Raw genomic sequence first — 20,218 nt, forward strand, 5'->3', positions numbered from 1 at the left:
AGAGAGAGAGAGAGAGAGAGAGAGAGAGAGAGAGAGAGAGAGAGAGAAAGGGGAAGTGAGAGAGGGAAAGGGGGGAGGGAGAGAGAGAGACAGAGAAAGAGAGGGACAGAGAGAGCATGCTGTTGCACGAAGGAGCCCCACAGGGGATTCCTTCACCCAGGGACTAGGGGCTAGGGATAGAGAGCTCAGACTGAAGAGCTCAGGCCTGGTGTCAGAAGACCTGGATTTGCATCCTGGCTCTGAAAGTGCCCAGCTATGTGACATTGGCCATTTTACTTCTCCCTAAGACTCAGTTTCTTCATTGGATAAATCAGAATGAAAATATTTGCCCTAACTACCCCCACAGGGTTACTGCAAGGAGCAACATTTTGTGAACCTGAAAGCGCTAAGGAAGCCAAGTGTGGAGAGGGATCTGAATTCAAATCCTCCTTCTGCCCCTCCAGGCTATGACCCCGGGCAAGTCAGGTTACTTAATCTCTCAGTGTTTTATCAGAGAGCAAATACTGACCAGCGTGGGTAGGAGCTCACCACTTCAGTGAAACGACAGGTCCAGTCCCTATGCCTAGTAATTGGCCCCAGGTGCATCTGACAGCTGAGGGTGGGTGATTGTCTATGTAAATAAAGGTTTACTGGCCCAGTGCAAACCAATCAGGATGGGGGAGGAGGGTGGGCAGAGAGTAAGGGGACTTTTTTTTTTACCAGAAGTCGGCCCGGAAGGACCAGGGAAGGATACTGAGAAATAGCACGTGTAGAGAAAGAGTAATGCGAAGGAAGCAAGTTTCACGATGCAGTGGAAATGGTACTGAATTAGGGGTCAGAGAACCCCAGTTCATATGCCAGCATTTGCACTTACCAGTTGTCTGACTTTGGGCAAAATCTGAGCACTGCCTTCCGACCTCGGAGGCCAAATTATGGCTGAACAAGGATCCTCTCTGCAGCCTTCAGTTGGGTTTGATCATTTGTTCAGTGTTTACCTCTGACTAGCACTGGAGGTGCAAATAAAAAAAATCAAATAGTCCCTGTCCTCAGGGAGCTTCCGTTCTTTGGGACAAACAGTCATCTAGGTTTGTCTCAGAAGACCTCTATGGTGGCAGCCTACTGCGCCATGGCACAGCTCTAATAGCTAGGAAATGTGCTGGGTTTTTTCCTTTAAGTTGAAATCTATGTTTGCAACTTCAGCCCAGCTCTGGGTTCTGCTCTCTGGGGCCAAGCAGAATAAACCTAATCATTTCCCACAAGACAGCCCTTCAAATGCTTGAAGACAGCTATCCAGCCCCCTTTAAATCTTACCTTCTTCAAGCTAAATGATCTCCCTTCACTCAATGGCAGGTCAGTGGGTCCTGGTGTCTTCATCTATAAAAGGGGGAAGGGGTCCTCCTAGCTTTGAATCCCACCTTCCTAAATGTGAGGTTTAGATTCCTAAGGGAGATGGAGGAGCGTTACTTAAGTGGGAGACTGGCCCCAGAGCTCCCTTCTCCAGAGGCCCGAAGGACAGGACCTCTTCAGTGCCCTACTCTCCCTGGGGTTGAAGCCAGATCGCTGGAGAGATGCCACCAGGGAGTCCCAGGGGCTGAGTGGAGGAGAGAGACTGAAAAAGCCACTTTGGGACTTCGAATCATGGCTGGACAAGTCCTTCCTTAGACAATTTAATCCAGCTCCGTATAAGGAAATTTGTTTCATCCAAGTGGGATGGGCTCCCTTGAGCTCCACACCACTGGAGGTCTTTAAGTGGGCACTGGCTGACTGCTCATCAGGGAGGCTGCAGACAGTGTGAGGATTGGGCTGGAAGGATTCTCAGAGTCATGTGAAATATAGAAGCATTTATTAATCATCTGCCATGTTTGGGGCACTGGGCTAAAACCCTGGGAAACAAAGAAACACCAAAATATGAAACAAACCTGCAGACCATCCCCTAATCTGTAAGATGAAGAAATTGAGGCCCACAGAAGTTATAAATGACTTGCCCAAGATCACACAGATTGTACCGAGTTACTTAGATACTAGTAAAATTGGGGGCAGCTAGGCAGTGCCATACTGCATAATAGATGACCAGGGTCTGGAGTCAGGAAGGCTCATCTCAGACATTTACTGGCTGTGTGACCTTGGGCAAGCCGCTTAACCCCTTTTGCCTCAGTTTCCTGATGTGTAAAATGAGCTGGAGAAGGAAATGGCAAAGTTTTTCAATATCTTTGCCAACAAAAATCCCAAATGGAATCACGAAGAGTTGGACAGGACTGAAAAATGACCAACAACACCACCACAGGTTAAATAAGAGGGGCTGAAGTTCCTTCCAGTCCTGAGCCAATGAATGCATATTCTACAGCAGAGGAAACTAAAGGTCAGAGGTTAAGGGGCTTGCCCAGGGCCATACTGCACTGCAGGGTGGGGAGCTCACCCACGTGGATATATTCATGTACCTATGATGATAGCCAGGATGTAGGCATTGCCCCATTCCCACCAAGGAATACTCCAGAGTCTATAATCAGAACCAGTGTTTATTAGCGCGATCCCATCCACAGGAACTTCCCTTGACCCCGTGGCTCAGGCCCCTTGTCTCCCATCTCCCCCCTCCCCTGCAGTCTCCCTGTACAACTATTTACAGCCCCAGGGTGGCCCCCACGGGAGGTGAGAAGGGGTTCTGATCTTCCATCCCAGTATGCCTTAGGCTACCCCCATTGCCACCCCCCTTTGGGGCTGGGCTTCCCAGGAGAGATGGTTTCTCGTAGGGCAGGGAGATGGGGAAAGGCTGTGGCTGCAAATGCTGGTCCAACAACTCAACTGGACTCTCCAAGGTGCCCCTGAAGGAAGCAGTCCAGGAAGGTGGAAGGAAGGTTGGGTGACTGGAAGAGGGTCTGGCGTGGACTGTCCTTCCTTCCTCCTTCCCCCAATAAATAGAGAATAAATATCCTAAAATGCCCCCTCTACACCTTCCCACCAGCCGCTTAGCAAGACCCAGTGGAGGGGCTGCCGGCTTTTCCCAGCACGGCCCAGGACCTGGCGTCCCGTGGCTCCCCAGAGGTGGGAGGGAGGAGGGCTGGCATAGACTCTCTACATTCATTCCTCCCACCTGCTCTCCTCTGCTCACTGTGCCCTCGCCCCTTCAGTTGGCACACAGTCCAGTCTCTATGGACTCCTCTGCCTTCTCCTGGTCCCCCTGCTCTCCTCTCCTGCCTAGAGATGCTCTTACATTGTCCCTGCTTAGGCCCAGACCCTGGACTCCCCATTCCAGCCCCAGCCCAAAACGCCCATGCCATACTGGCCAATGATCAGCAACCAACCCCATCCCCTGACCCAGTCCATCTCTCTTTGTCCTGTCCTCCACCAGCCCCCAAAGTGGTTTGGCCCCTTCCTGCCTGCACATACCTGCTCTGCCCTGCCCTGCACACGCTTAATTCTGTGTGTACTCTTATGAGATCTGTGCCCCAAACTGAGTTGGGGAGTGGGGGAGAGGAAACTGACTCTCCATCCTCAGAATTTTGGTTGCCCCAACCCCAGCCCAGACCCACCACCCCCTCTCCAAGATGTGCAGTGGGCGGCTACCGGCTAGAGGCGGCTCTGGTCCTGGCCATGGTCATACTGCAACTGCTTAGAGAGAAATCCTTCCCCAAGCTTTTGGGTCTTCTCACAGCTGACAAATCCAGGGGATGTTGGTTGGCTGAGGAGCCGGCCGTCTTGAGTCCTAGCTGGGCTCTGGCTCCCTCTGTGCAGACCAGGGCACCTAGTCCTTGTCTGAGATCCTGAACCCCTGCCACAAGCTGGGGCTGGGAAGGAGATGGAGATGGCCCCGGGCTTCCGATCCCAAGGGACTATGTAGGACTTACCAATAAATACTGATAAAAGGGATGTGTGTGTGTGTGTGTGTGTGTGTGTGTGTGTGTGTGTGTGTGTGTGCATGTATATGTGTCTCTCTTTGTATATATATATATATAATATATAGATATTTATATATATATCTTTTTATATTAAAATGGGAGAGGGGGTAATGGCCTGGGGGTGGGGGATGGTGGGAAAATAGAGATGTGATGAGATAGTTTATGGCCCCCCAAGGTTGCAGGGGGCAGGGCAGCAGCAATGGTGGTTTCATGTGTCCGGCTGGTGATTGCGACGGTTTCGAGGCTTTTTCTGGTCCGGTAGCTCAGGGGTCTTGAGCCCCCCAGGAGCCTCTTTGTGGTTTGGGGGCGCATGGCGCCAGTATCCCTGACAGTACTGGTTGATAAGTCCCATTTCGGGCTGGGCCAGGAGCTGCGCCAGCTCCTGGTAGGGAGGCGTAGGGGGCCTGAGGCTGGCTGTGGCGGGGTCAGCCCCAGGGGGCTGCAGGGCAGCAACGGCAGCTCCCGGCGGGAAGAGCACAGCATGGACGGCTGTTCGGCTGAGGATGTGCAGCTGGACACGAGTGACCACATGCTTGAAGTTGTTCTCGGTGGCTGTACAAGTGTAAAGGCCGGCGTCGTTCAGCTGAAGGGCCCGAAGGAGCAGGCCAGGCTCGGTCCGCAGCATGCGGTCTTCTGATCGAAGCTGGAGAAACGGAGAGCAAGTGAGGACCTCAGGGGACCAGGCCATTGCTAGCATCCTCCACCCCCAGGGTTCTTTTTGCAGGCTCCCCTCCCTGACCTCCATCTCTTCTATGTCCCCTTTTCTGAGGATTTTCACCTCCACCCCCAACCCTACCAGCCCATCCTAATTCAGGATCAGACTTCCCTAAAAGGCCAGGGGACATGTGCCTAAGGGCTTTGAGGAGGGAGAAACAATGACAGCTCAGACCTGTAAGATCTCCAGAAAGTTTAAGGAAGGATCCTTATCCCCATTTTGCAGGTTCAGAAAAATTAGATACTCAATGCCAGACAGAAACCCAGCTCTTTGGATCAGTCACAGGCTATTGGACAGAATACCTAGTCTGAACTCTTCATTATACTAGGGAAGGAAGTAGCCCAGCTGGGATTCTAAGATCAGTGCTCTATCCATAACACCCTATGGCCTCTACGAATCTGGGGGTACTCCTGGGGAGGGTAGCTCCCTCGCTCACCTCCTTTCTCCGGTCGCTGGCATCTCTTTGGAAAAGCCATTTGATGGTGGCCTGGGGGGATCGGGGTTGACACTCCAGGAAGGCAGCACTGCCCTCAACCCCATACTGTACCGACTCCACTGTGTTCTTATTGACTAGGGAAAGAGGTGCCCAGATAATTTCAGAATGCTGATTTACTGAAGACCCCACCCCTGTGCATCCTTCACACGTACCCCTACACCACCTTCCTCCTGCACCGAGAGCTTCCACAGGATACATCTCCCATGGGTCAAAAGCCTGGGGCATCTCTTCTTTTCTGGCATTGGGGCCCTCTATAATCACGTACCACTCTACCTTCCTAGTCAATCTCATCTCATGAATCCTTCTCCAGTATACTCCCGCCATACGAGACTGTTCTCTCCCACCCAAAAACACATTCTTCTGTCTCAGTGTCTTTACTCAGGCTGCTTCCTAGTGCTGGAATGGCCTCTTGTCCACTTCCTCACTGGCTGAACTCCTAACCATCCTTTAAAAGCTAATTCAAACACCACTTCCTCCAGGAAGCCTGCCCTGATTCCTGCTCCTCCACTCTTTCTCCCATTGACTGTGTAATGCTGTGCATTGATGTGATGTATTCAAAGGAATTTGGAGCAGGAAAAGAACATATAAATAATTTTGGCCAAGTGTCTTGTTTCACAGATAAGGATGCTGAGGTTCAAGGTTGACCCCAGGTCCTCCTGACTTTGAGGCTGGCTCCCTCCAAAATAGCTTTGTTTTTTCAAAATCAATGAACCTCACAGGAATTATGGAGAAAGGAGTATTGAATAACATGCCGTGACTTCCCAAAGACTTGAAGTCATTGTACTCAATGGCTCACAAAAGCTGGTTGAGCTGTAGTAAAGTTTTTGTATATACACGTGTGTGTGTGTGTGTGTGTGTGTGTGTGTGTGTGTGTGTGTGTGTGTGTGTGTGTGTAGAGTGGATAGAGGCTAATAGTCTACCTCCCCACTGGACTGTGAGGACCAAGAGAGCAGGGACACACTGGGTCTTAGCTAAACTGTGTCTCTCTCCCCAGGGCCCACTCCATTGTAAGGCTCTGCACACAGTAGACAGTTAATAAGTGTCCGAGACAGCCCTTTGGGATTTCTTTATAGTGAGGCATACCAGTAATTTTCAAAGTCTGGTAGATGGGGTTTCTGCAGAATGACAGACATCCAGCTCACTAACAGATTTGTGGGGGAGGCCCCTCCAGGAAGGATGTGAGGCCATACTCACCATTGGAATTGAACCCCCTGCACTGACGAATGGGGTTGCCATGGCGGATGTCTTGACGGCGGCTACGTCTAGAGGAGAAGAAAAGAGAGACCCACTCTCAAAAGAACCATCCCTGTCCTTGCCCCGGTCCTTCCTAGCTCCTCTGATCCAGGGCTCTCCAGGGGCAGGGGCCGTGTCTGTCCCCCACACCAGGACTCCCCTCAAGTCAGGGTCTATGCTTCTTTCGTACACCAGACCAGGGGCTCCCTAAAGGCAAAGGCCCTCTCCTATTGGGGCTGTGTGGGCCCCTGCTCAGACCAGTCCAGCCTCAACCCTGTCCCCTCCCCCTCCCCCTCAGCCTCTTACCTTTTAGAGGAAGCTGAGTAGCGGGAGCAGAATTTGCCATCCCAGGCGCAGTAGGGGTCCCTGGCAAGACAGCAGTCAGCACAGGCAGCCCCATAGGTGTGGCAGCGATGCAGGCCCAGGTGGGTTACGCCCACAGCAGAGGCCACATACAGTTGTTGCTGGGAAGGCATCAAGGGTGTGGTCAGAGTCCTCATCCTACCCATGTCCCTCAGTTCCCATACCTCAGCAGGCTAGAGACTGCCCATCTTTGGCGGGCAGCCAGGTGACGCAACGGACAGACCCCTGGCCCTGGAGTCAGTAAGGAAGACCTGAATTCAAAGTCAGTCTCAGACACTTCCTAGCTGTATGACCCTGGGCAAGTCACTTAAACCTCTGTTGGCCTCAGTTTCCTCAACTGTAAAATGGGAATAATAATATCTCCTACCTCCCAGGGTTGCTGTGAGAATGAAATATTTGTACAGAGCTATACAAATGCTAGCTCCTCTTCCTCCTAAATGTTATTGTTTTTATTATTAGGCTAGGATTGTGGAAGAGCTCTTCCCACGTTCTGTTTTCCTTAACAGTCCCATCTGTATATTCAGAGAAGAGTCATGGGACTTAAAGCCAGAAGGGACTGGAGAGAGCCGGGCTTTGTATAGACGGGGAAACTGAAGGCAAGGCTGGAAGTGGAGCCAGAACACTTTGGTTCAATTCTCCACTCTGACACCTAGCATCTGTGTGACCTTGGGCAAGTCACGTGTCCCCTTGGGTCTCACTTTCTTCAACTGTAAAACAGGGTAGGAGTCCACAGTTTCTAAGGTCCCAGACCTGGTAGCAGTCCAGTCTCAGGCCCCTACTAGCTCGCTCTGTGACTTAGGACAAGTCACCTAACCTCTCTGTGCCTCGGTTTCCTCATCTGTTAATGAATGAGTTGGGCACGCCGTCTTTCAAGGTCCCTGGCTCCAAGGCCACGATCCTATCATTCTTTTCCAGATCCAAATCCTCAATATTTGCCAAGAGTCCCACATATGGTACACCTATATCCTGGCTTGGCCTCTATCCCTGCCCCCATCCCAAACTCCCACCCTCCTATACTCTGGGTTGTTGTCTCTAAAGCTTTGGAGAAAAGAGCCTTGGGAATTCCAAAGCGATGTGCCTTTGAAATGAAGGATGGGATAAAGATGGGAAGAGAGGAAGGACCCTCTCTTTGGGAAAACTCTGAGATCTTTGTCCATTGCAGAGGAAGGGCTCAAGGGCATGGACTCCTGGCCCTGGGATTGTCTCCTGCTCTGTCTTGTCTAGTGCTGGAGAGGGGACAGGAAGCAGACCCAGTGAAGTGAGCACTGAAGTCCCAGGGACTCACCCGCTTGGAGGAGATGGTCATTGTCTTAATAGGGGCTGGAACCTGGAAAGAGAGGTTAAGGTAGGTGGTTAAGAACGGTGGGGACTGAGGGTAGTGAGGAGGAAGGGGGAGAAAAATTTTAAACTCAAAAGCATATGGAAGTGATTGTTGATCTATCAAAATAAATTAATTTAAAAAATGGTGGGGACTCTGGAAATTAGCCCCAGTCCCCAGAGACAGCCTTCCCCTAACCTCTGCCCCTCCCCACTTCCCCCTCCAGCGATGGCCCCCCCTTCCCATCCACCTGGACAAGAAGCCAGGGTTGTTAGGGAAAGCCACAACTGAACAGACTTGGGGGTCCAGGTCTGGGGTTCTTTGGTTAGAGTTAGATTTAGGGGTCAGGGCCAGTTTGAGGGGTCTGGGGCTTGGGGTAGGCTGGACTGGGTTGGGGTCAGGCAGTCACTGGGTTAGGGATGGAGCTGGTAGGGATGGTCTCAGGGCAGGGAAACTCTCACCTTGAAAACTTCGACCTCCTCCAGCATCAGCTCCTCTGTCTCCATATCATCCTTAGGCAGCACAATGACTTTCTGCACAGTGCCTCGATCTGGAATGAGGCAGGGGGCCCTTTAGCAGGTGGAGGGATAGAGGAGGAGCAGGGAAGAGGCCAAAGAGGGGAGGGGTCACTGGCCTCTATTCCACATTCCAATCTGGGACCCAGATCCTGCACTAGACTGGTAAGTGAGAGCTCGGGGCTCAGGAAAGGGAAAGGTCAGGAAGCTGTCCACCCTGTGGTCCCCAGGGCAGGCAATCCATCCAGGGCCTCCAGCCCAGGGGAATTGTCCCCAGCTTTGGACTAAAGGTGGGCCCCAAAGGCAACAGAATCCAGATCCAGAATGAAGTCACTCCACCAGCCCTGCTCCATGGGGCCATCAGAGGCCCCTCACCCAACGCCATGCATATGCGTGTATGTGTGTCTGCTGAGAAACTCAGGCACACATGTATATATGTCCGTGTGTGTGTGTGTGCACGTGTGTGTGATTGCACATTGGATACAGCACTGGGCCTGGAGTCAAGAAGACTTGAATTCAAATCTAGTCTCAGACACTTCGTAGCCATGTGACCTTGGGCAAGTCACTTAATCTCTGTCTGCCTCAATTTCTTCAGCTGTAAAATGGGGGTAACAGTAGCACTTACCTCCCAGGTAGTTAGGAGAATCAAGTGAGACAATATTTGTCATGTGCTTAGCACAGTGCCCGGCACATGGTAGGCCTTTAATAAATGGCTATTTTCCTTCTCTTCCCCTGTTCCTGAGCACGAGCACAACCACATTCATGTGCTGTTATGTGCTGTGTGCCAGACTGAACGTGGGCCTGAGAACACAGTGGGGGGTTCTGAAGTTAGAAGACACGGGCTCGGCCTCTGCCCCCACCAGCCGTGTGGGTTGGGTCAAGTCTAGATAACCTTGAGGGTTTCCTCCAGCTCTAAATTTTATGACCTTGGTTTTCTCATCTGTGTAATGGGGATGATGATACCTACAGGACAGACTTCACAGATAATTATTAAAGAGCGCTGCAGACGTTAAAGGCCACATAAATGCCAGGAGGTGTTATTATTTATGTCTCAGAAATGGGTGCGTGTGAATGTATATCCATACACAGGTGCATGCGTGGGTTTGTGTGTGTTCGCACATGACGGGCCCCGCCTACTACGATTTGGCGCCAGGCCCCTTTACCAAGCAGACACAACAGCTGCTCCTCAGGGGAGTCTGCCAGGAATTGGGGGTGCCCACTCCCTTTCCCAACTGCCAGGGGGCAAGGCAGCTCCACAGCCCTGGTTTATGAAAAGCTGGGGGGGGGGCCTGGTAGGTCTTTCTCTTTCTACCTCAAACACCCAGGGGAGGACAAAGTGAGCTGAGATTGTCCTGGGCCTGAAGCTGGCCCTGAGAGGGGAGGGCTCTGGGAACTACCCCTCCCTCACTACAGGCTCTAGCTCTAGGCAAGCCCCCTCCACTCTCTGGAACCCTGTTTTCCCCCTCAAAAGCTGAGAAGGAAGAATAATGGTGGTGACCATGTTCCCAAGGAGCCCCCTCCTCTGCAGGGGTAGAGCCCTGAGAGGAGAGACTCCCAGCTGCATCCCACCCCGCCCCTTCCCCAAGGCGGCCCAGTGTGACGTGAGGGTGCTGGTGGGTGTGGCAGTGGGTACCTGTGCCCAGGAAAAGCACCTCATAGCGCCCGTCAGCCGCGTCCACCTGATCCACAGCAATGGTGGTAAAGCGGTAGCGGGCGTTGGTCCTGACCACCAGAGGCCGGCGCTGCAGGGGGTACACTGCGTTGTACATCAGGGGGTGGGTACGCATGAAGTTAATGACCTCGTCTGGGTAATCCTTGGTTGACTTCATGGATGGTGTGAAGGTCCCCCCTGGACACTGGAGTCACCAAACACAGGGTCAGTGAAGGGTCCTGGGCCCTGCCCACTTCCACCCTGGCCCTGTAAACCAGCCAGGTTTTCCCAAAGGTATCAGGAATGAGGTTCCTGCCTGGAATCACCTGTTTTGCTCAATCCTGAAGAGGAGTGGTCCTGACCTTGGGCATCAGTTGCCCTGTCTACTATCAGGGTCCTGAGACATGGGGTCAGGATTTGGGGTGGGCGGGGGTCAGATTTCCAAGACAGGAGGATCCGGGACTTAGAATGAGCCAGGATAGGAGGCCCAGAACAAGAGGACTGGGATAGGACCAGGTTGGAGATTCTCAAGGTCAGGATCCAGCACTCCACCCCCGGTACACTCTACCCCATCCAATACACACATCCGAGATCTTCTATCCTGCCAGTCCCCAGTCCCTGAGTCACTCCCTACTCCTACCCCACAAATCCACACAAACCCTCTCTTAGAAAGAGACCTGCTTTCAGCCAAGCACCTTCTCCCCACTTCCATCCCAGACACTGGGAGTCATAGTGGGGGTAGGGAGGTGCCCAGCTCAGAGCTAGTGAGATGAGAGGGTTGGGGGCCCGAAGGGGCCATGACAGTTATCATCAGAAGCACTCCAAACACAAGAATGGCACACACAACTCACAGTGCCAGGGCGAGGATAGGGCATCTTGCCCGTAAAAGGCATCCATTGGTAGTTGGGCCCCTCCTTGTGGGCAAAGGGACCGTTGAAGACCATGCGGATGTCGGCCATGGAGTACACGCAGACTGCAGAACCCCTGAACACAGAGCTGGAGGAGGGGAGAGTTGGAGGTGGGTAGGGGCCCTGGGTCGAGCTTCCTGCCCTTCCCCTGGCTCTCCTCAGCCCCAGAGAGAACCCAGATACAGGCCTCACCCCGAGGACGTGAAGACAGCATAGATGACGGGGTTCTTCACATCTTGGGTTTGTTGTACAAACACGTCCTCTGTGCACAGAAGAACAGGGGTCAGAGAGATGACTCTTAGGACTCCGGCCAGGCCCCCAAATATCTAGGAGCTAGCTAGGTTGTCCCTCCTGCCTGAACATGGGGTGCCCCCATTCTCTGACTGGGTTCCTCTCACTCCCTGCATGGGCACTCACGTAGCTCGTCAAAGTGGGTCTCGATGCCATCAGGGCCAGGAACAGAGCAGATGAGTCGCGCCTTCAGGAAGGTGCTCCATTTATTTACCAGGCAGCAGTGGCCCCCATCATCATTCTGTGGGCACAAATAGCCCCCTTGCTGTGAGAATCCCCCAAACCTCACCCCTACAGTCAGTCCTGACTTCTAAACATCCCCTAATCTGTCCTCAAACCATGCCATGGCAGTGAGCTTCCACTCTCCAACTCTCCCAGGGTTAGCCCCCCACAAAGCCCAGAGTGAGAGATGTGTGTGTGGGGGGGAAGTCTGGACTCCCAAAGAGCCCACACACATGTAAGCAGGCTTGAAGGTCCTGGGCCCAGACCCCTCCCCACCAGCCCATGCCAGTGCCATACCAGGCAGATGCGGCCAATTCGGGCATAGACAGCCGGGCTCTGGGGAGCCTCTGTGGACTTCTCTCGGAAGAAGAAATACAGTTTGTCATCATTCCGTTCAGCGCTGTCTGGGATCAGCTGGGCATGCACGAACGAAGGATCTGGGACCGTGAGAAGGAGAGTCCAGTCTGAGACAACTGTGCAAAATGCACCCCTTCACCCCACATACACATGCACCTTGGCCCTCCTCCCTCTGGCAGAGAAGGGTCTTTGGACACCCTGGCTCAATGCAGCCCACCAGGACCATCTCACCATTGAGCCAGCGAGAGTTATACTGATCTGTCCTCATGGCGGTCTGTTTGCCCAGGGTTCGGAAGATGGCTGCGTCTGTGCCCATGAAATCTATGTACACGCCAGCATATAATTCTTCATCTGCAGAGAAAGGGGGCTCCGTGGGGTACTCATGTCCCCAGTCCCTCACAGACAATCAGGGGAGCCCTCACCTCCTGACACATTGCACTCAGAGCTTTACTCTCCCAGGTTTCTTCCTGCCCGACTTGAACACCCAAATTGCTCCAATACGTGGTACTTCCCCAGGTACTCATGGGCTGGAGTCTGCCTACAGGGAAGGCACATTTCCTGGGAGTGTGATGAGTCTCAGAATCATGGGATTCCAAGGTAAAGGAACTTTAGAAATCCTCTATTTGAGGCCCAGGGAGGCAGGAAGCGGCTCAAGGACAGGGACCCTGCCCCCTCCTTCCTTGTCCTATTTACATTATCTGTGTATATATTGTGTGCCCCTTCCCAGGAAAAGGTAAGCCCCTCGAGGGCAGGGATCCCTTCACTTTTGCCTTTGTATTCTGTCTGCTTAGCTTGGCTCACAGTAGACATTTAATAAATACTTTCTGAATGAACAAATCGGCGTATTAGTTCCTGGTACTGCCTGGCAGTGGACACCTCCCAGGCTGCCCAGGGAGGGGGGCGGCCACCCTCACCCTGCTGGCTGTTCTCAGGCTTCTCCTATGGGCACTGGGCCTAACAGCTGTTCCCAAATGAATAAAGCCTGGAAGTACACAGCCTGGGAGCTGATGCCAGCCTGGGGTGGGGGGTGTTGTGGGCAGGCTGGTCTGGAAGGGGGTGCTCAGACAGACAGAGATTACGAGGGAGGTCACTTAGCAGTCACTCAGTGAGTCAGTGAGGATGTATGAAGCACCTACTGTGTGCCAAGCACTTTGCTAAGTTCTAGAGATTCAAAGAAGGGCAAAAGACAGTCTGTTTTCTAGGAACTCACATTCTAATGGGAGAGAACTTGCAAACGACTCTGTACTAAGAAAATATGGATGGGATAAATTGGAGAGAATGAACAGAGGGAAGGCGCGAGCATTAAGGGGGATCAGGAAAGGATGCCTGGGTTCAAGGTTTGAGGTTTTAGGGTTTTTGCTGGGACTTGAAGGAAGCCAAGGAAGACGTCCCTCTTCCCATGCTCAGAGACGCCATTCCCTGCCCCAAGTGTCTCAAATCATAGGAAATCGGAGACTTTAGAGCTAGAAGGGGCCATAGAGGTCATGTCATTCAACCTCCTTATTTCACAGATAAAGAAATTCCATTTCAGGGGGGAACTGACTTGCTCAAAATCAGTCAGTATTTGAACCCTGATCACAGGAACATAGATTTAGAGTTTGGAGGGGTCTTGGGAATAATAGGATCGAAGAATTAGGGCTAGAAGGGATTGTAGGGGTCATCTAGTCCTTATAGATTAAAAAAAAACAACCTCAAACCTCAAACTGTGAACCTACAGCAGGGTTAAGTCCCTTGTCCAAGGTCACACAGGTAATAAATGACAGGAGGAAGGTTTGTACACCGGTCCTCTGACTCCCAGTCCAGAACCTCTCTCCACTGCACCGGAGAGTGCCTCTCATTCTCTGATGCTGCCCACTATACCACACTGTTCTCTCCCCCAAATCAGAATTTTGTTCTGAGCTCCTTCCCACCCTGTAACCTTTGCATATCAGCCAGGTGCACCTTCTCTCTCCTGTACTCTCAGCCTCTCCTGATTCTGCTCCTCTTTTAGAACCCAGCTCTAGTCCCTTTGAAACCCTCCCCGACCTTCTGATCCTGGTGGAAACCCACATAAGCTAGGGGAGATCAGGGAAGTCATTCCAGCCCAGGCCCTTTTCTTCTGGAGAGGAGGCCACTCACTGATTAGGGCAGAGACGCTGTCCACCTTGGGATCGTAAGGACACTTGCCCTTTCCTGACTCCAGTTTCTCCGGCTCCAAGTAAAATATATAATCCTGCCAGGGAGAGATGGGGATTCAGAGAGGTCAAGGGAATGGGAGGAGATTCTACACACACACCACACCACCCCTCCTCCATCAGCTGCCTCGAGAGTTGGAACCATAAGTAGGAAGGGTAATTCACATATTTCTAAGGATTTAAGACCAACAAAGCTTTTCTCTCACAATAACCTTGATAGGTAGGTCTTGTGAGTACTGCTATCCCCATTTTACAGATGAGGAAAATTGAGGCCCAGAGAAAAGTGCCTTGCCCAAGCTGATCTAGTATCACTGCCCGGGCTTGAACCCAGGCCTTGAGGCTACAAGTCCACGGCTCTATTCAGTGCACCATAGCTCTGGCTGGGAGAGACCCTCTGACCAGAGTCACCAGCCAGGGCTTGGTCCAGATGGATTTTACCCTACCTACCCATCCCCCACTGCCTCCATCACTGAAGGTCTAGTTGTCAAGGGAAGGCTCATGCTAAGGATGAGTGTGACTTTGGGGAAGGAATCCCTGGGTTCCAGTCCCAAAGAAGGGGGCTAAGTGCTATCTTTTGGGGGGTCAATGCTAGAGTGGGGAGGTTCAGGAAAACCCCAGCAGTCCTACCACAGGACAAAGGCAGGAGTCTGGGGGAGTGTGTGGGTGGGGAGGGGATGCAACTATCTATCTTCACATTATACATTCCCAGGACTTTTCCTCAGCTTCCCTGTTCCACAAACCCTCAGACACCCAGAGAAGGCAGACACAGAATAACTTTGGTCTAGAGCCAGACACTGAGGAGGGCAGGTCTGCAACCACAAACACTCTCCTGGGAATTCCCAAGCCAGAGAGAAAACTGGCCTTTGGATTTTCCAGTTCTGGTTGGTACAATACTTCCATCAGCTCTCAGATAACTGAGAGCTGGCTAACCCAACATTTTCCCTGTGACCCCAGGTCTGAGGGTCCCCATACAGGTAGTCCGGCCTAGCCAATGCCTTCCAGGCCCAGACAATTCTGTGTCAAGGAGGGGTAACCTACTAGTTGGTTCATGTCTGTCTCCAAGGCAAGGGGGCAGGAGAGCTTAGCTAGGCTGTCTCTTAGAAACTGCCAACCCAGCTGATTCCCACCTGGTAGGAAGGATCTGGCGGGGTAGAGAAGCACCCTTTTCCCTCATCTTCCCCCAACTCCAAGAACCAAGTTCCAGCCCTTCTACAAAGATCTTATCTGTACTGGCTTGTGTTAATAACAGACCAGCTGAGTGCGGGCCCAAGGAGAAGGAACCCAAAGGTCTGGGCACACAAGTGTGCCCCAGCCTTGGTCACTAGGGGTCTCAGAAGCCTGAGATGGCCCCAGGATGGGGGATTTGTGAGCAGTGCTGGGACCACGCCACAGTAAGACAAGGCAGATCAGGAGTGAAGGGCCACAGAGCCAGCCTGGGCCCCAGCAGGGGTGGGAGTGGGGTGCACATGGCGGGACAGGGAAGGAAGGGGAAGGAGGCTGCGGCAACAGAGGAGCAGAGGTACAAGAGCGGAAAGCAGGCGCCATGGATGGTGATGGGAAGACACACGAGTGACCCTCCCAGACATTGCACACCCACCTGCACGCACACACAACCCCTTCCACACTCACCATGCCAGGCCCCTGCCCCTCAACACACAACCCTCCACTCACCAAGCCCCCAGCACTCACATACACGTGCATACAGCCAGGACCATCTCACGGGCACTCTCCCACACAGACCCAGCGTCTCACAGCCATCTCCCAAATGGACAGTCACGCTCTCACCTATCCACAGCATACACAGAGCTCTCACCAGGTCCCAGCCATCTCTGGCCTGGAGAGAGCCCCCAGGGCAGGTGCTCTGTAGACTCCCATGAGGGAGAAATATGCGCTGCGTGTGTGTGTGTGCGTGTGTGTGTGTGTGTGTGTGTACCTGCCTGGGTATGGCTGAGTATAAGTTTTGAGGAAGTGTGCAATGTGCATGCAGTATGTCTGAGAAGAGTGCCGTGTGGGCTCCTCACTGACACGAATGTGAGCCTATTCATCTCTCCTCAGAACTTGGCAGAATAGGGGTGAGGGCGTCCTCAGGGTTCTCCCCTGGGTAGGGCCTCCACTGTGCTCACAGCTCCAGCACCTCGGTTTGGGGCTGAAGGGGGGGTGTTTAGGGGCCCTGGGGACAGACACTGGAGTGGTTAGGAAGGCTCTGGGAACACCATGGATGCTTAGAAGGATGACAGGTGGCGCTCCAGGTGGGACGGCCTGGTTAACGGGTGAGAGGGTACGCTTCTGTGTCGGGGGAGGGGGAAAACGGGGAGGAAGGGAACAGGGTGGAGGGAGACATCCAGGGTCAGCCTGGAGATGGGTCCTGTCTGGTTTGGAGTAGCCCCATTGGGGCTATCCACAGTTCTGAGTCAGGGTGCTGGAGCCGGGGCCTATGCTGAAGAGGGGCCGGGGAGACTGAGGCCTGGGTCCCACCTGGTGCTGGGTGGCCACAGTTGGGCTCACAGCGGCGGCATCCGTGGCTCTGCTGCCCCGGCCTCTGGCCTGAAGGGTGTGTGTCAGCTCCACAGCCTGAGAAGAAGGACAGAGTCAGGTTAGCCCTGGGGCTCACCCACTGGGGCAGGGAGGGCCACTGTAGGTAGACCAGTTGCCCAGTTGGAGCACGGACACGTGATCAGGCATGCGCTCCTCCTGACATACTCTTGCCCCCTCAGCACACTCACACACATACACACCAGCTCAGGACTCTATTCAGTCAGAGTCACACCCCAGCTCGGCACACGTGCATTCCACAACACGCTGTGGGCGTCCTACAAACTCCCCTCAGCCCCAAGCCTCGTCTACACTCACCGGCCCAGCATCACTCAACCAACATCACACAAGCCCCACTAGAAAGACACCTGTCCACATGGGTTGCCTCTCGGAGAACACATGTGGCCCAACCAAGAACATGCCCGCTCACACATGTTCCCTGGGAGACAGTAAGTGTCCCACTCACAGGAGTCCCCATGGAGAGCACACACATGTCCCATGACACACAGGAGCCACAGGGCCGCACCTGAGCCCAGATGGAGATGAAAGAAAGCAGAAGCAGGGGGGTGAGGAGAGACAAAAATGGCAGGTGTTGGGAGAAGGGAGAGGCAGCATCCCAGGGTTCCCTCTCCCAAAGCTCCCCCTCATATACTGACATGAATATTGATGAGTTCATCTGCATCCAAAGAAAGTGGTTGTTTTAGGTAAGTTTCTTCATCCACCCCAACTCACAACAGTTGGTGGGGGGGTGAGGTAGCTCACACAGGGAAACTGAGGCACAGTAAATCCAATATCCCCTCCCTTCAGCCAGTTGGAGTTGCGGTAAAGGAAAAAACCCAGAATTCCAGCTTCCCAACCCACCATTCCACTCCCCACATCCCCTAACATCTTTCCTGCTGTTGATCTGTCTGTCTCAGGGGCTATTGAGATAACTCCCGCTCCTCCAAAGTCTGAGGCAGGGCCACCTGGCCCTGGGTGGCACAGAATCAGCTTGGAACAGTCCCTAGAATCTGGGGCCCCAAAGACTTCCCTGGCAGCCACAGAGGAGGAGGTGCTAGGGGCACGGGAATGCCCCCCACCCTCATCTAGCCCAAGAGCACCCAGAGAAACCTAACATGGATCCAAAGGGACAGAGCTAGGCTAGGATTCAAGGGAATTCTGGGCAGGCCCAGGGCCACACTTGGGGGAGGGGAAGGGGGAGGGGGGAAAGGAGGGATCAAGGAAGAGATGTTCAGGGGGGTCTAGGCTTTTTGGGTTAGGACTCAAAGGGTCGAGGGCCAAGAGTCAGGAGACAGGGGCTGGGGGTTCAGACCCCGGGCTATACCTGTGCCTTGCGCCCTCGATTGACATAGGTACACACGGGATTGTAGGCACCTGTCCCACACACATACAGATGTGTCCGATTCCAGGGCTGGATGAGACGAATGAAATTCCCACATTCCCCCTGATTGAGGAATGAAGAGCAAGAAGATCCTGTGAAGCCCCCTCCCCGCCCTCTTCCCCAGCTCCTCCCTGCTTTCCTTTCACAACACCCTCAGTGCTCACAGACAGGGCTGGAAGGGATTCCAGAGATCTAGTCCAATATTGTCATTTTACAGAAGGGGAAACTGAGTCCCAGAGAGGTGAAAGGGATTGCCCAAGGTAACAGAGTAGTGAAGCCAAGGCTTACAGCCAGGTCTGCTGACTCTGGGGCTGTTGAATAAACTGGGGGCAAGAGGGGGTATAGAAGTGACTCCTGGGGAGGGGGAAGGAGGAAGGGAGACCCAGGGGAGTCACGGCTGCCTCCTGCCCCTTGGTCTGAGGTGGGTTTCCAAGGGCGAGTGTCAGCTCTGATGGCACAGGCTCAGAGGCAGGCATTGACAGGTGACAGTCGGCTGGGAGGGGGAAATTCTCGGGGGTTCCCTGGTTTCAAAACTAGCATTCAGTCATTGGATATTCAATGACTGGCTAATTTGGGGATTTGGAAGATGGAGCACTGGGGGGGGTGAGTTAGGATTCAGGGGCTGTGAAATTGGGATGCTGGACATTGAAGACTAGGAGTCAGTAGGCTGGGAGTCTGGGGGCTGAGATTCAGGGGCTAAGGGCTCTGGGCTTCAGACCCATGGCTCCTCCCTTCCCTGTCTCACCAGCCCACCACACCTGTGGCTCAGCCCTCAATACTCACATTGCTGTTTTTCCCTGAGAGCACACACTCCTCGATCCTCTGAGGAGAAGCTGCCCAATGGATCTGCCGAGGATGGGGGAGAGTGAAGGTCAGAGCAGGATCCTCATACTCTCATTCACCCCACCCCCAACTTAAAGACCCCCACTCGAGCACCCGTTATGAGGCAGGAGTCTGGGGACAGGGGATCAGATCAGGAATATAGGAATGCCTCCCTTTCTCACACACTCAGGACAATAGTGCTATGTTGGTATCAATATCCCAGCTACATACTGTCTTACCTAGCTGTCTGTTTATCTTGGACGTGGTACTTGCAATTCTGCCAGGCTAGAAGTCCTTAAGGGCAGAGGTGTGTAGGGGAGGGTGTGTATGGGTGTGGGTGTGTTTTCCAGGTATTTGGGGGGTGGAAGTGTCTGTCCCAGGTAGGCAGCTCTGGGGGAAATCCTGATGCTGTCTCTCCCTCCCTGTCACCCTGCCCTGCTCTTACGATGAGGGGCTCTCTGTTGATGTCATGGAGGTCCAAGGACAGGATGTAATCCTTGCTGCCCACATACATCCTGTCATGGTCTTCATCCTTTAGCAGAATCCGATAATCTGTTGTGTTCAGCAGGAAATTGAAGAAATGAGCAGTACCCGTAGCCTTCAGCTCTGCAAAATACAGAACAGGGAGGGAGCCAGTCATCAGGAGTGGGGCAAAAAAGTGGAGATAACCCCAGGGCTATCTAATCTCCCCACCTCCAAGCCTCAAGCTGGAGGACTCCTACCCCTAATCAAATCCTCTCCCTTTCCCTGTACCCCTGTTTCTTGGGGAAAAATCAGCCAGAGTAAGGGGCTGGGAGGGGGCCTGAGTACACAGAAGGCATTTCATCAATGTTTAGTTGAATTTAGAGTTGTAACTAGGAACCTTGGTTTATTGTTGTTGAGTCATTTCAGTTGTGTCCGACTCTCTGTGACCTCATTTGGGATGTTCCTGGCAGAGATACTGGAGTGGTTTGCCATTTCCTTCTCCAGCTCATTTTACAGATGAGGACACTGAGGCAAACAGGAAGAAGTGACTCGCTCTAGGGTCACACAGCTAGTGTCTGAGGCTAGATCTGAACTCAGGAAGATGAGTCTTCCTGACTCCAGGCCCAGCGCTCTATCCACTGGACCACCGAGCTGCCCCAGGAATCCTGGTACTTGAGGTAAATTCATTTGGGGATGATGGGCGGGACACTTCCCTGAAGAGTCTAGTCTGTGCTCCCTCAAGAGTATAATATGAAAGCAAGCAGGCCTTGGCAGAGAGATGTCATCATCATCATCATCATCATCATGGGGATAAGGATGATAGCTGGCATTTGTATGGCACTTTGAGGTTTGCAAAGTACTTCACATGTTATTTCATCAGATCCTTGCGACAGTTATTATTAT

At 53.0% G+C, this 20,218-nt stretch overlaps 1 protein-coding gene across 2 annotated transcripts in view; it reads right to left on the reverse strand.

Moving 5' to 3' along the window:
- Positions 1-1,805: 1,805 nt before the first annotated feature.
- SEMA3F (semaphorin 3F) overlaps positions 1,806-20,218 on the reverse strand; it is a 64,179-nt gene continuing 45,766 nt past the window's right edge. The window contains exons 3-19 of one of the 2 annotated variants that reach the window (XM_020999155.2): positions 19,296-19,456; positions 18,812-18,874; positions 17,972-18,091; positions 16,591-16,686; positions 14,060-14,153; positions 12,173-12,292; positions 11,882-12,021; positions 11,489-11,603; positions 11,264-11,333; positions 11,015-11,159; positions 10,146-10,368; positions 8,459-8,547; positions 7,965-8,006; positions 6,623-6,780; positions 6,278-6,345; positions 5,024-5,157; positions 1,806-4,515 (exon numbers count right to left, since the gene is read on the reverse strand). In XM_020999155.2, coding sequence (XP_020854814.1) covers positions 4,081-4,515; positions 5,024-5,157; positions 6,278-6,345; positions 6,623-6,780; positions 7,965-8,006; positions 8,459-8,547; positions 10,146-10,368; positions 11,015-11,159; positions 11,264-11,333; positions 11,489-11,603; positions 11,882-12,021; positions 12,173-12,292; positions 14,060-14,153; positions 16,591-16,686; positions 17,972-18,091; positions 18,812-18,874; positions 19,296-19,456 — 2,273 coding nt within the window. In that variant the 3' untranslated portion in view covers positions 1,806-4,080. The remainder of the gene's footprint in view (positions 4,516-5,023; positions 5,158-6,277; positions 6,346-6,622; positions 6,781-7,964; positions 8,007-8,458; positions 8,548-10,145; positions 10,369-11,014; positions 11,160-11,263; positions 11,334-11,488; positions 11,604-11,881; positions 12,022-12,172; positions 12,293-14,059; positions 14,154-16,590; positions 16,687-17,971; positions 18,092-18,811; positions 18,875-19,295; positions 19,457-20,218) is intronic. The other variant, XM_078152363.1, reaches the window with a different exon arrangement.

This window comes from Phascolarctos cinereus, unplaced genomic scaffold, assembly GCF_003287225.1.
Source record: "Phascolarctos cinereus isolate Bilbo 61053 unplaced genomic scaffold, phaCin_HiC Scaffold_4;HRSCAF=312, whole genome shotgun sequence".
In the NCBI taxonomy this organism is placed as follows: domain Eukaryota; kingdom Metazoa; phylum Chordata; class Mammalia; order Diprotodontia; family Phascolarctidae; genus Phascolarctos; species Phascolarctos cinereus.